Genomic DNA, 15,790 nt, shown 5'->3' with positions numbered 1-15,790 from the left:
GGTCCACAAGATGACCAGATTGGAAGTGTTAAGCAATCATGAGAAGTGAAGATCTAGACACGGTTGTTTTTTTCCTTCATGTGCAAAAACGCCCCCAAACTGAAAAATGTTGAGCAATAGTCACAGATGTTGTAAGCAAGAAATAAGACGATAGTCTGGGTTCTAGACTGGCTGTTAGCAATTTCAAGTACCTTTGTCCTATGGGTGGATTGTGCAAACTGGTACTGAATTGTTCCAGCTTCAGTTGAAATCCCATTGAAAGATACACTTTTTTTTTTTGTGGTGGAGGGAGAAGGGGTCATGCCAACTGGCCTTCACATAACCAAGCTGTTCAGATGGGTTGGCTGGATGACTGCTCTGGCGCCTAGAGACAGGTCTTCCTTAAGATTCAACTTTTGATCCACTTTCTCTGAAACTCGGGGCTGTGGAACAACGCATGATGTGTCTGGTGTTCATCTAGGTAATTTTTGAGCATTTGTGGCCTTCTGAGCTCTCACCAGAATCAGGCCCTGGCTATGGTATGCCACGTGTTGTGGTCTTCCCATGTTGCTTTGGTTGCATAAAGACAAAAGATTTGAAAAAATGTTCCTGTAAAAATTGAGGACCACTGCACATTAGAAACAGCAACACTTGGGGTCACAGATTTGTCCCATGGCTTCTTCCATGAACCTGTCATAGGTAGGGTTAGGAAACTTACAGTTTCCAAGCTCCAAAAGTTTTACTACACAAGATTGCAAAATTTACGCATGCCAAATAATATGAAATAAACTGGGTTGTGGCCTTACTTCGTGGACTGCATCGCTTACAACACAATACAGTGTCACGCAACGGAAATGCTGCTTCTAGTGGGTAATGGTGTTAAGAGTGCTGAAGTCATGGTACGAAACTTGCTTAATGATTTGCATTTTTTCCCCTATGTTACAAAATGTAGTTGAGCAGATGGATGCAGCCAGCTGTACATAGAGCTTTAGGGAGTACTGGGGAGAAAAGAGAGAGGTTTTTGTTAAGATAAATGTAATAATCTCTGTGATAATTAGTTTAATTTAGATCCCTGCATCTGACTCATTTTTGACTAACCTTGTATGAAGCCTTTCTTGCCTTGCTGACGAGTCTGTGAATTTAGTTTGATTACAATCCCCTTTTTTATGCTTGTGGATTGCTCGCTGATCACTGATATTTTTCATTAAGCAGTTGCTTTATTACATTGTTATTTAGAGGGGAGTAATTTGTGTTTTCTAATTAATTTAATTCCAGGCACATTTAGTAAGGAGCTACAATGAGCCCATTCAAGGGGCTTTAGGTCATATTGACATTGTTTACCAGATGTGCTCATTTGTTTTAAAACACTGTTAACTCTGTGATGACAACAGCTGCGTTCAGTTGTTTGACTCTTCCACCTTCTCTAATCTGCACCTCCAAAAGCCCCAAAATTAGAAGTAAGAGATGTCCATGGGCATTAAATCACAGAGGACTTATATGGCAAAGAATGTCGATATCAACTATTACTATTCCATTATCGGATTTGAGGGCAGAGCAACGGAGAAGCCTTTTGGCTTCTCTTAGCTGGGGATATGAATGCCATTACTCCAACCATTAAAAAATTGGACGATGCCAAAGAGATGCAAACTCGGTGTTAAGTCCATGCGTGGCCCATTTCCCCCTGAAAAACTTGCAGTGAGGCTTCAGGAGAGAACGGGGCAGCCAGGAGGATGAGCAGTGGCCTGGGCAGTGATGGGACATGTTAACTGAATCAAAAGGTGAATGTTGTAATTCATAGTTGTCACCATCCCAAATCCATAGGCTTGGGCAATCATTTTTGCCAGAAGGTTTTTGGAAAAGCTCGGCATGTTCTTGCTAGTGGTGCTCCCGGGATTTGGGGGTTATTCAAGCGCTTCGTGTTCATTGCTGTTAAGTACTATATCCATTCCATTATCTGAGCATGAAAACTATATATTATGCCTATCATTTGCTCATTTGGCCTGCTGCGTCAAGAACTCGATTTTTAAAATGAGACCCTAATTAGATGAATAAATAACATTTTTACAGGAAAATGTACAGGCAGGTTATTCCGCTGGCTATAAGCTTGTCCCATGAAAAACTACCAACATTTGTTAACATGTTCTGCGGTCACTTATTTTGGTAAAAAGTCAATTACTGCTTGTTCTGCAGCAAAGTCTGGCACAGAGCAGTGACCATATAAGATTCATCGGCCTCCGAAGAACCTGCCAAACAATGGCCTTGATGTGTTTTCCATTATTTTTCAACCTTTTTCCATCTTTTTTGGATTGGAACAGCCAAAATTAACAACAAACTTTGAAGGAAAGGTTTGTTAGTAGTTCATACTTAGTAATTAACATTTGATGCTTGTGATGGAATAAACTGAATTCTGGTACAATTTGAACCAACAGCCCAGCTGCATCTCCACTTTATTTTTTGCAGGGAACATTTGAATTGCTGTAATACCTTTTCTGGCTCATGTTGGTCTCTTAAGGGTGTGTGCGTGCGTGGGATCTGTTCTACCTATTGATTTAATAGGAAAGAGCATCTCTTGGAAAGGAAGAGTAAACGTGTGTGCATGCATGTGGAAGGGGAGAGAGAGGTGGGGGGAGAAGCTCTATCTGTGTGTTTATCTCTGTGATAAATGATGCCTGTTAAAAATGTGACTTGCTATGAACGTTATTAGTGCTTTCCTCTTTAGGTGTATTACACAAACACAGTCACTGTCAGCAGAAATGAAGCTGCAGTCTTGATTGTTTTGTTCAAACAGTTTTGATGTTTCTTTGTCCCTCGATCAATCAGTGCCTGGAGGGCTATCAGCTGTTGGCTGGGAATGCATCAGAGTGACGTGCAGAGCACAGATATTCCTCAAAAGCTGAAAATATTTCAGTTAAAATATTCGTTACAGTTTGCATCCCAGTCTGTGAGCAGGCAGCAAAGTGAGCTCTGTTTATCATTTTTAATTGTGGATCTTCCCTATTCAGAACTAACATCTTCCAAATTACCTTAAAATGAGCTTCTTCCTAGACAGATTTGTAATTCACTTGCATCACAGTTAGATGAGGGCATGGGTTTTAGCACAAACAAAATGCATAAAGTAGAAAATGTAATGCGGCATAAATGCCACATAAATCACATCCTAAAGACAAAAGCAGATTTCAAACATCTGACTTACTGAGCACTTAATGTGGAGTGTAATCTTTGTTTTGGTTTATGTTTGTTTTCTGGAGTGTAACACAGAGCAAAATATGGGGAGTTCCCTCTCCTCCAATAGTGGAGGAAAAGGAAGGTGATTTGCGAAATGCCCAGGAAAGAGCTTTTCCTGTGTTGTAGGTAAAACCCCCGGCCAAGTGTCTCCTTTGCTGCTGGGAATTGAGGTATACGCAGAAGTAGTCGATAGAAATCCCACTTGAGTTCTCTTGCTCATCACAGAGTGAGTAAGAGGCTGCTCCAAAATGCAAAATTGTCCTTGAAAAAACCTTCTCTTGTGCCCTCCCGGTTGTTTCTTCCTTTGCATCAACTGCAACCTGTGTAAGCCCCCCTTGTCCGAGCTCCCTAGCATACCCTGCAAGGGTCAGGACATTTGCAGTGCTGTTTTCAAGCCTCAGCTCTCTGAAATTGTAGCTAACAGATAAAATCGCTGGCTTCAAAGATTTACACTTAGGATGGACAGGAAGGAAAACGCGTGTTTTCTCAGTAACGTTCACGGGTTTAGGGATAAAAGCTTATTCCTCCGCATGCTTTTGTTTTCCTTTGCCCAGCCCGAGCCTCCCGGCTCAAGCCGATGCCCATTTTCCTTTCAAAAATCGATTTCTAGAGAAATACTTTTTAAAAAATCAACCTGTTTCCCCTGCGCCGCCGCGATTGGTCCGATAAAATCGCCGAGCCGATCGCGTCAAAAGGAAATAGCCTCGGCTTAATTGTAAGCTAAGTCTCCCGTAATCCAGGGGAGCATTTGAGATTCTGCCCAAGCGCCGGGTTTCGGCGGCCGCTGAGGGCTGTGGGTTTCTCTCCCAGCCTCCCGGCTGCTGCAGCACAAGTCAGCATAGCTAATGCAGATAGAGCTCTCCCCCCGCTCCCTCTTCCCCGCTCCCGTCTCTCGCTCGCTCTCCCTCTCCCTGTGCTTTGATTCGATATGAACAGACTGGTAACTCCGATGCGAGAGCGAAAGCTGACATAACTCTGCAGATGGCTACGTTCGGATGATACACCTAGGGATTTTTCTTTCAGGGAAGGTAACGTTTAGATGCTAATGTTTATTTTTCCCTTGTTGCCATTTTTCAGGACTGCCGGTCCCAAAGAAGAGCCCAAAGTCGGTAAGCACTTTTCAGCTACTATTTTTGTCTGTTTGTCTGCTTTGAAGGAGAAAGGCATGAGTTCGGTTCGTTTTCTTTGTGGGTCTCGATTGTTTTAAGTTGTCTTTCTGTTGCAACCATGATTACCTTGCACGGCTCCTGCTGCATGGGGAGATGAAAGAGGAATGCAGTACGGAAGGGGGGACTTGTTTGCAAATAAAGCCTCAGGTTTACAGATCCTCTTCCCTGACAGATGAGCTTCTCTGTCATTTAACTTACCAAAAAAAAGCTATTGTTTCCTTTTGGAAAGATGGGAGGCTCCACCTTCTTGCCAGATAGCAATTCCTGTCGGGTGCTCATAGGCACCAACCTTTGCCATTAACTCCCTGAGTTTTCTTGAGTACCCTCGGCTGAATTATTAACAGAATGGGAAAGCATGCACCTTGTCGAGAGAGACAAAGCATGAACGGAGCATGATTTCAGTTCCCAGGGAATACAGTTAACTGTCCGAGTGCTTGCTCTGAAGGCATTTTTATACTGAGCAGGATTGTGCTGCAGGTGTGAGATTCCTTATTTAAAAAAACCCACAAACCAGAACAGTATATTCTTGTCCCTTCTGATCCTATTTCCATGTAAAGCTGTTACCTGGATGACATGTTAGCTAACAGCATGAAAGCCGTGATCTAAAGTAACATTAAAGCTGCATGCAAGATATTGTGGAAGAAATTAGTGTGCTATTTGTATGCAACAAAAAGAAATGTTTTCTTTTTAAAGGAAATTAAATACTTAAAGCCTGAAAGTTTCCAGTTATCTGTTGAGAGGGAGGGGAAAAGAGAGAATTCTCTCCCAGTAGCTTTGGGGAAGCAGAGCGAGTGAGGTCTTTGCCGTCTTGTAAGATGGTGCGAAACTTCACCGACAGTCCCCAACGGGTACCAAAAACTGCAGCTGGGCACAGCCCACCTCGCTGCAAACCTGGGCAAGAGGTTTATGAAAGGGCTGAGCAGAAGGCTCCTGCTTTTAATATGAGTTCTCTGTTAATCCAAAAAGAAAGCCCTGAAATAATTAATGTGATTCTGATGGCTTAGGGCAGCGCTGATTAAAGTCATGTGAGCCCAGGCCTCTACCATTGTCAGCTCACATTAATGTTGAGAGGCAAAAGTGTGGGGTGTGCTCCCTCGCAAATCACAGGCATGTCAGACCCTGCGCACTCGCTTCTGTCACACGCGGAGATTATTTCAGCCTTCGGTAAAACAGAAGTGAGTGGGTAAAATACATACGCGTCTGGCACGTTTCTTTTCTCTGCCTGCACTTTCTTCCTCGGTTGGAGCAGGAGTGGCTGCACTTGATCTGGACGCCGACTTCTATCATTAAACCAGCCCCGATCAATGAGTCTCAGTCTTTTCAAAGCGTGGAGGCTCCCGCTTTGCCACACGCACATTCGGCGTCAGGTGCAGCAGGATCCTGCCCTGTCAGACACCTCTCTGGTCGGCAGCGATGCACCGTGCAAATCTGAGCAGCGTCTAAATCCATGTCGGGGTAATCCTGCCTCGGCGAACAAAGAGACTGCTTGCAAACAGGTGTAGCTCTGCAACAGCAGATTTCTCCCTACTATTTGCTTTGAGGAGCCGGTCAGCCTTGGGAAAGCAGTCCCATTCCATCGCATGCCTCTCCCGAACCCCTCTCACCTTGCTCTAGGGTCCCTCCAGTAATTTTTACGACGGCCCTAGGCGGTGCTGTTGCCTCTAAAGCGCAGGATTCACAAAAAGCAGAACCTCCTATTCCCCCTGCCTGCACAGCGGATCATTTGCATTGGCAATTAGCGGCGATGTTTTACACTGCTGCATTTTGCGGCAGCTTTAATGGCCAACCGCTCCTCGGAGGGGCAGAGCAGAGCGCGTCAGAGTCCGTACAGCCGCTCCTTCCTTCCCAGGCGTTGGTGACGGGCACGGGTTGGGCACGGAAACCTGGAGCAAAGCACCTCGGGGCACCCGTGTGCAGAGGAGAAAACTGTCCTTGGGGCTGCCTGGGATGGATTTACACCAACACCAGAGCTCGTGTGGCCAAAGCGATGGTCAAAAGCATAAAAGAAGTGGTATTGCTAAACGCCTTCCTTCCTGGGTTTAGTCGCAGGGCGGCTGCGGGGCGAGGGGAGCCCGGTTCTCTTGGCCGTGAAGATTCCCGCTTGCTCTTGTCCTGGCAGGGGAGAGCCAGGCCTGCCCCGCTGGCATGCTCCCCGGCTGGGATGCCATCTTGCTGCACCCTGCCCTGGCATTTCCCAGGGATAATTTGCTGTCCTTGCAGCTGGTGGGTGAATGCGGGTGCTGGCGGCCGAGCTGTGCGCCCGCGGGCTGTCCCCAGCGCTGCACGGCTGGCTATACTGGGCTTGGGTCGAATGTGCTGTCCGTTTCCCCCGCTCCCGTTGCCCAACGCGGGGGGGGGGACGGGACTGTTTTCCAGCATTCCTCGATTAATAAGTTAGCTGCAGTTAGAGGACAGCGTCCATCCAGGCTGGGAGCAGTTGGCCTGATCTTAACTTGTGTTCGTTCTTTGTTTCTTCTGCTGCATCGGGGAAGACGCGACCTCAGGTGTCCATCCTCTTCTGCTTCACTCAGCGCATTGACGAGCCCTCTCTTGTTACCTCGTATCCTTTCCCAAAGCCCGGACATGCTCCCGACTTACTGCCAACGGCTGTCTCTTTCTCAGACAAGCCCTATTTTTAGCTATCAGCCCCAGTCCCGTATTCCCGAAAGGCTGACTTCAGGCTGTTGGATATGTCCTGGCTGGGAGGAGGTGGCTTAGCCACGTGGAGGGGTTTGTTAGTCTGGGAATATTTTTCTGCCTTGAGCTCAGTTTTCCTGGGCTGTATTTTTCAGCCCGTGTGTATCTTCTGATGAGCTTTGCTCTTTTTCTTAGTTTTTAAGGGGAGTTTTGCAGCCTTGGTGAAAGAGCCAAATTAGTCAAAAAAAAAAAAAGTTTGCAGCTGTACGTGGAACTGGGCACTTCCAAGTTCTTTCTTCCTCCCCCCCCCCCCCCCCCGCCCCCCAGACACGCTCAAGCAGCTCTGTGTGCTGCTTGTTTATTTTCAGTTTCCCATTGATTCTTTTTTAGATGAAAATGGATAATATTTTTGTATTGACCTTCTGGGGATATACATTTTCAGCGTGGAAGTTCTGTAGTATAGCAATTTCCCCTGCAATTATCCTGGTATAACATGGATGAAAACAAACTTTTTTTTTCTTTTTTTTTTTTCCTTTCCTTTTTGCTTGCATCAAAACACTCCACAAGGGGGCAAAGATTCCCATTTCCAGCTCAGTTTACTGTTGCTGCCAGGACCAGCTTCTCCAAAATGCTCTAGAGCACAAAATCTGCAGCTAGATCATCAGAAGATGGGATCACTGCAGGGGGAAGAAAGTGCTAAGCTCTTCCAAAAAACCAATTTTTTCTTTTGGGTGTAAATAAATACATTGTCAGCCTAGCTGAACTGTGGCCAAAAATGCAATTCCTATGCACAGCCTGTCCCTGAGGAGAGACTTGCCACATATTTCAGGTGGATCAGCTGCACTTGGGGCTCTGCCGATGTCCTGTTTTTGTCAGGAGAAGAAATCGGTTCCACAGTATGAGTGTTTGTACAACACATCCCTCTTCATTCAGAGAGCGTTCCCCCTCCACCACTACCCTTGAAAAGCAGTGGGAGGAAACCACAGCAACTCTTCTCTCTTGCAGTTTTATGCCTGGAGAATCCCGTGCCAAAAAGCTTTGGTGTCCATTCGTGCCGCAGGACACGCTCCCTGCCACCATCGCCTCTTCTGCTGCGGGTTTCTCTCTGCCTGACACAGACATACACAACTGCTGCTAATAATTAGTGTCCCATCTCTGCCTGCAGCCACCTCTCAGCCGTGTCACGGGCCTCGGTTGTTTTAGCAGTCAATGTACAAAGCAACATCTAATTACTCTTTCATTTAGCATGAATGACAAACTGGCCTCCGCTATGCGGGTATCTGTAGCATTTTCCAGGCACTCGGAGACTTTTGTAAGCAGTTTTCCTCCTGTCTCCTTTTGAAACGTAACAGCTGCAAGCTCCCTGGCTCACATCACCTTTGCTGTTTTCTTCCCTCCCTGTAATCAGAGGACAATGTAGTGCTCAGTGTGGGCTCACTCAGCCTCTCTGCTGAGGGAGAAGCTGCCTTTCGGGTCAGCAAATGCAACGCCTGTGGCTGAAAATGGGATTGCACAGTGAGAGGAAGAAATCCTGGAAGGCTGATGTATGCCCAAACCCTGACCGCTGCTGCCCCTTCTTCTGCAGCAATTGCACCCACGCTGCACTTGGAAATCCGAGCCACGCTGATGGTCCTGTTAACCTCAACCAGCGAGGAAAGGGCAGCTAGAAAAGACCTACTTCCCAGTCTTACGTTTTGCAGGATGAGCACTGCGAAGTTTCAGCAAGGGTGTAGGGAAGCTGGCACAGGCAGTGCATCTCAGACCTGGGGCTTGGGTAGGGCAGGAGAAGCTCCAGCTTTCCACATATATATTTTGTCATGGCTGTAATACAGTATCAAGGTGATTGTTTTTTCCTGTCGCTTGTATTTAAGTGTGCAGTCTGCCTAAATGGACTCAAGGGAGTCCTCATAGTCTTGATTTCTAGCCACTTTTGGTCAAGAGTCTTTCTGGCAAGCTGTTTATGCTTACCAACAGCTCTGGAGAAGAGCACAGACTCTGGAGGATTGGGATGCTCTTGCTGACTTGGGTAGTTCAGTGCTCTGTGCTCTTGTAGCTACTGTCAGAAGTCAACCCGATTCAGCTGATCTGCTTTCCTTTGCACTGAAAAACATGATCAGCGTCTCCGGGTGAGGTCTGAACCGCCCGCTTTGCAGCGGTCTGTCACCAAACAGCCCCGTGCTCATCTGGCCCTGATTTAGCTGCTTTCCTGCCCACGCGTGAGCGAGACAGATCCGGGCCCAAGAGGATCAGCCCCGAAGCTAGGAACGAGGCAGCTGATAGAGAAGCCATCCTTTCATTGGCATATGATCAGCTCATCTCTCTTGGGAAAGCTCCACCTTTGCACCAAGGCTCAAACTTCTTCGTCTGGAGAGTCCTTGCTGCAGGAGCACTGCAGAGAACAGGGAGGTCAGACCCCTGCAAGACCTCCTGATGATGATGATGTGCTGGAGCCACTGGCCCAAAACCTTTTCGGCCTCATCTGGTGATGTGAAAGTCGATTAATATTGTCTTGAATTAATTTAATTACATATAGGCCTTATTTTCATGGTTGTGTTCCCCTTTCTCTCATGGTTGTGTTCTCCTTCTTCAACTCCTAAACAGAGATGTTTCAGGCTTTCGGCAGGAGTTATTGTTTGGAAAAAGAACTATCCCTCTGAAGAAGTTTTCCCCTATTTCTTGCAAAATATCTGTGTATTTGCAATTGCAACTCTAGTTTAATTAGAGGTGGTTTTGCTTGAGGTATGCTGACACCTCCATTTGCAACCCAAATACGAAACAGAAGTAATAGTTTCTTCAATATTTAGACTTTTCATATCATAAAGTGAGAGCACTTTTTAAAGTTCAAACTTTGTTTCTTTTTAAATCAGAAAGTTTCCAGAGAGTTCTCAACATTTCCCCAAGGGCTGGATAAAGCTTCACATTTTAGTCCCTGTATTCCAACTTCTGTAAACCAGCTATTTCCAGTGAGATTGGCCTGAAGTTTCACAGGATGCTTGTAGTTATTTTAGTAGTTTGGCCAAACAAACAAAACAATCCAGATGGCTGGACTGGGAGTTGTAAAGTGTTTTTTCTTTTTATTACTTTTAAGTTGCAAAAGAGTGATTATCCACAGCATAGATGTTTTAAAACTACTTCATTTAAAAACTGAAGGACTGCATGTGAATTAGCTTCTTTTACCACTTAAAAAGCTAAAAATGTTTGAAATTGGCTCAGATATTTGTATTTGAAAGTCTGCGGATGAGTAATCACAGCAGGTATGCTTTGTTCAAAATTGCTTTAAAGGACAAAGGCAATTTCACATTCTAGTCGATCGAGATATCATTTAAAAAAATGCTGGTAGTGGATCAACAACTCAACTGTAAGGCTGCAAGGTCACAGTCATTTGGGCTGTTGGAGCTGTTTTTTTTTCTCAGTGTAAACCTAAAAATATGTGCAACTTAAAACCAGAAAAGATTATTGTTAAGACTCAAGAAGAGAGCACTTTCGTATGGTGACTTTCTCCTCTCTAATTAATTCACCCCTGCTACGATGGACCATTGGCCGCCCGGGGTTTTGTGTTCAGAGTAAAGAAGGGGGACCCCAGACCTGTGGGCGCTTCAGCCCCCCATGCTGATCGGCTCTGTGTTTGCTCCTGGCTTATCTCCCAACCCCTGCTTGGTTTTCCATGGAGAAGTCCCTGAAAGCAGAGACTCCTGTTGCAATGTTTTTGGGTACCCCCTTACCAGCAGAAGGCTTTACATTTTTGCCTGAGGCTGACCCCTTCTAGCCGGGAAATTGTGGATGTTGTAAAAACGACGTGTAGGATGCTATTTTTCCGGCCGCCCTCTGCATCACAGCAGCCCCGGGAATGTGCCAGTTCCCTGTGCCAGAGCAGGTGGGAGATTGGAGTCGACCTTGTTGCCAACCCAAGGCCATCTCAAAAGAGCATTAAAAAGCATTTGCTGTACAGTTTGGGGAGTTCTTGTTGAGGGAGGATTTTGCTGCATATTGAGTAGTACAAATCCTGGCAATGCAAATGTGACTTGTGCTTCATTTGAGCACACCGTTGTGAATTTGAGTTAAGAATTATGTACCCTGCTTAGCTAAATATTGAGCAGACAGAACTCTTGACATACTGCTTTTGAATAAGCCTTGAATTTAGGCGGACATGTTTTTTCCTGTTTTAATATGCTCAATTAAAACAAGGAAATCAAACTGCAAACAGACATTTTCACATTTGTGAAGGTCTGCCGTAATCCTGTGGATGCTCTGGGAAGCAGAGACATGAAAGTGGTACTCTGTTGTCCACCCACTTGTGATGTGGGGGTTGCCAGAGCTGCAGAGCAAAAGTGATCTTTCATAGTAAGGGCTGTGCTTGCATCTGTTTCAGAGGGACTGTTTAAGTTTTCACAGTGAAATTTGCTAGTTTTTCCTTTTTCTTGCAGGCTCAAGTTAGATCCTAATGTTATCTGAGTAGAAGGTTGTTGAGTTTTTCTTCCTTAATGTAGAAAAAAATAAGTGCACTGAAACTAGTAACCTATAATGAGATTTAGATTTGTTTTATGTGTGAGATGGAGAACTGCATATTTTTTTATGATAAATGACTTTGTTTTGCATATCTCTTTCTGTCAGTCTGCCTATCAAAATCTGTCATCGGGGAATTTAACTGTACCCAGCATTAACTTGTGGCAGCAAAACTGTGATTTATATATTTATTTATGTGCATGCAGAAACCCTGATCAAAGAAGGGAGAAAAATTGATGGAAAACACCCACTCAGAGACCAATAACCGTCTGTTCTCTCTCTTTCCACTTGCTTTCTTCCTTACAGCAACCACTTGAAAGGAAAGACAGCCAAAACAGTTCTCAGCATAGCGTCTCCAGCCACCGCAGCGGGCACACCGCTTCCCCCGTTCACAGCACGCAGGTGCTGCCGGACTACACCGCTGCGGAGGCGCCGGCTGCGGATCAACCGGACAGTTCTGGGCAGAAAAAGCCAGATCCATTCAAAATCTGGGCCCAGTCCAGGAGCATGTATGAAAGCCGACGTGAGTATGAAGCAGGTGTGGTTGCTAAGGCTACGGCTCTGGCAGCTGCTCTCTGTATATTTTCTTTGCGAAGAACTGAATCTTTTAGATTTATGTTGAAAATATAAGGCTTCAGTTTGTTAATTTGGTATCTGTCAATGATATCTACTTGATAGAGGTGCAGTTTCCTCTCTGATGAGGAATGACTTTAGATCATCTCTAGGAAAGGGCACTTAGACCAAAGCTTAATGTGGAAAATCCCTTTAAAATTAAAGATCATCTTTTCCCCTATTTTTTTAGTTCACTTTTAAATTAGGCTGAAGGAGAATTTCCAAGTTTGTTATCCAGATCCTAAACTCTTTTTTGAGGTTAATACTCATTGTCTGATATGCATAGGAATTTCAGTAAGGAGGGGAAGTATTTAGTTTGCTGAAATTCCTATCAGATGCTTTCCAGTCTCACCCTGGGGAGGAGAAAATCCAGCTGAGCCGTTTTACTTTGACCAGAGTGGACACTTTAACAATACAGATATCAAATGCATATTGTAAGTGGCTTTTATAGCAATTAATAATCTGCACACTTGGCTAATAGTTCAGCAGGGCTTTGACTCTGCTCCAAGACTATAAATATGGTTTCAATCAGTTTCTTCTGTGCAAACAAAATAAACACGCTGGCTTTGCTTTAATTGCACTGCTGAAGAAGATTGAATCTGTAAAAGCTTCTTAAAGAAATAGTTAGCGTATTACGTTCATTTTCAAAAGCAATAGTTACTTTCATTACAGAAAAGGGAGCTTCAAAGTCTTGGTGCTGTATGAGTATCACCTGGAGTTTGATTTTATTGTGCTAACTGGAAATTGGTAAAACCAGTATGAAATGAACATTACGCCAGAATGAAAAATGGTAGGACTGTTTTTTTCTGACCAAATGAATCACTTTGAAATCTTATGTCCTGGAAAAATTAAATCATGAGTCACAGTTTCTTGGCTGAAGATGCGTCTCTTCGGATTGAATGTCTCAGCAATGCAGTTTGTAGGTGTCTCAGCTTCTGTGCGCTGCTTCCCTTCCCTTCCCAAGGTTTAGGCGTACCGACCCTGCGGGCTCTTGGGCCAGGTCACGCTGATCGACGGAGAAGTGCAGTGACGGAACTTGCACGTGCACCTCGTTGAAAAAGGAAAAAGGTGCAAGAGCCGAGGGATGGTGACTCTTCAGCCCTGCGGAGCTGTGGGCAGAGCTCCTCCTTCTCCTGCCTGCACGGCCAAGGCTGAGGCTGTCCCATGGCACTGGCATCACCCCTGCTCAGCTCACGTGGTTCCCATAGGCACTGTGCTGGCATTGCTTCTGACCCCCTGCAGCTACTTAGCTAATTTCTAATTAACTGTTTAACTCATACTAATTAGTCATTAGTATCAGCTTAGCAGCCTTAACTCCTGCCTGTCTTTCCCGATAAAACCGGAGGCTGAGCTGGAGAAATCCTGAAGTGCACAGGCGGGCAGCTGCCCTTCTGTTTCCACCTCCAACACCGTGTGCTAAATCCTTCCTCTTTCCTCGATGGCTGCAGGTGTCTTGTAGAGGTTTTATCCTTGTCTGTGGTCTGTGATTAGAGCCCTTCCAGAGGCCTCTTGACCTGCTGCTTTCCCACACCCCACCTCTCCGTCTGCCACATTCCTCTCTGCTTGGGCCTTTTGCTAGGCTGGGTTCTGCTGCATCCCTTCAGCGTCCCTGTCTCACCTTTCCGTAGTCCAGCGTCTCTGTAGTGGGGTTGATCCTCTTCTATTGCTTCGATCCTTATCTCCTGCTTCTTCTACCACATGAGACCTACCTGTTTGAACGTCAGTGCTTTTCTACCACCTTTTCGTCCCATTGCCATTTGCTTCCCAGGAGGGCGTTTTCTGAGATTTCTTGGTTTCATAGAGAGAGGGGTTTTGGAGAATGGCAGAAGTGTGATATGGTCATGTCTCCTTGTAAGCATGTGCCACCAGAAGTGTCCAAGAGCCTATGAATTTCGGACCCTAAGCTGGAGTGAAACACATTCCCTGGGGATTAACCTGCACTCTTACCTAGTGACGTGGCTTTGCTGTACCTAATGACAGGTGAAGAAAAACAGGGAAGATACAGTCTAAGTGAAGAAGGCAGTTGGACATGCTCTGTCTCTTGTCGCGGTCTGATCCCAAAGTGTGACTGGGGATTTTATTTAGAGGTCAGTGGTCAGCTCCTTCTCCTTCCCTCCCCAAGCCCTCGCCTTTTGTCCCTCTCACTAGTCTCATAAGTGGAGACTGTGGTTCACAGCTGAAACCCAGTGCTGCTTCTGCTCTGGGAGCTTGAGGTGAGCCACTGTGTTTCTTTCCCTGTGTTTGGTCTGCATGAAAAGTGGACAATTGGTGGCTGCTCTGTTATGAACGTGACTCCTCCCTTTGAGACTGACTTCGCAGTGTTGCCCAAGCAGCGGTTGTGTGGCTCTTGGACCACTCGTAGGGAGCTCTGCTGACATGGAGCACCACAGACTGCGGGATGGAGAAACTGTTCCCTGGGCCTCCGGTTTCACTGTCTGTCTGCTCCAAATGTGCTGTTCTTTGTGTTTTTACTCAGCTGCAGTTCAGTTTAACTCCAGTGCCTTCTTTGGCTGGTGGTGACACAGTCATATTATCGCTTTCTTCTTTCCTTGAGCACCCATTCCCTTTGGCTTTGGGACTGAGGTTAGCATCTCCTCTCCCACGACATCCGTAGCTTTGGGTGCTAGGTGTGACTCTCTGCATCCTTCTGATGAAGGCGTGAGCAGAACTAAATAGTGTCTTATGTACAGCAGGAGGATGTCACTCTAGTGCCAGTGCTGAGATTGACTGCTGCATCCAGTAACTGGGCCTTTTGGTTGGTTCTAGAAGCCCCCACTGCCCGGAGCCCCAGCTCAGCTCTCCCTGCTGCCCAGTCCAGGACTTGCTCTCTATTGATTCATGGCCTTAAATTTTAATAAACCTGAAAAGGATTATAAAATGTTATTTTGAGAGGCAGGGTTTTGAATCCCCAACAAGTAGACTGAAAAACAGCAACACCCATTTCTGTCGAAGTATATGATGAAGTTAAAAAAGACAGAATTTTAGAGCATTAGATCATCTTAAGTGTTTTATTTCATCCCATTTGTGAAATTGTTGAGTATAAAGAGAACATAGTGCAATTTTTCAACTGCAGTTGACACAAGAAGATGAATTCATTAGCCCTAGCCCAGACAAAATTTGTTTTCATCTGCAAATAATAATATAAAGAGGTTTTATTCAATACATGAATACATCATCTCCAGGATGTTTCTAAGAAGTACTGAATCTATAATGACCACCTACTGCCTTTTTCACTGGGAGTGCACCCCACTGTTATTAATATTAATAATAATAATGATGTAGACATGGAAAGCACACAGGCAAGATTTTAATTTTTCAGAATTGGTAAAATGCTTTTTTCCTTTCTTTGAGTATTCTTTGAATCAGTATTTCATAAAAAAAGACTGTATTTGACTTCTGTGACTTGTCTCACTGAAGCCATTGGTAGAGCAGAATTTGGTTCAAAAGTGCTAGATAACCCATCGTTTTGTAAAAGCATGTATTTTTTTGATTTACCCAATGCATCTTAATATCAGGAAGTACTCCAATTCTGCGGAGGAGAGCCACAGATGTTGCCTGTTTAGGGGAAGAAAAAAAAAAAAGATGAAAAATTAAGCTAGAATTAATAATGCAAACCTAAGCAACAGCTCCATAACTGTGTCTGGACTCTGGTTGAGTGGAGGCAG

General features: G+C 45.1%; 1 protein-coding gene across 35 annotated transcripts in view; it reads left to right on the top strand.

The window, feature by feature from the left end:
• MAGI1 (membrane associated guanylate kinase, WW and PDZ domain containing 1) overlaps positions 1-15,790 on the top strand; it is a 356,594-nt gene that overhangs the window by 313,205 nt on the left and 27,599 nt on the right. For all 35 annotated transcript variants that reach the window (XM_030043387.2, XM_030043384.1, XM_030043372.2 and 32 more), the window contains 2 exons: positions 4,282-4,313; positions 11,820-12,036. In XM_030043387.2, coding sequence (XP_029899247.1) covers positions 4,282-4,313; positions 11,820-12,036 — 249 coding nt within the window. The remainder of the gene's footprint in view (positions 1-4,281; positions 4,314-11,819; positions 12,037-15,790) is intronic.

Source organism: Aquila chrysaetos, chromosome 20 (genome assembly GCF_900496995.4).
Source record: "Aquila chrysaetos chrysaetos chromosome 20, bAquChr1.4, whole genome shotgun sequence".
Classification (NCBI taxonomy): domain Eukaryota; kingdom Metazoa; phylum Chordata; class Aves; order Accipitriformes; family Accipitridae; genus Aquila; species Aquila chrysaetos.
This window is presented reverse-complemented; position numbering and strand designations above follow the sequence as displayed.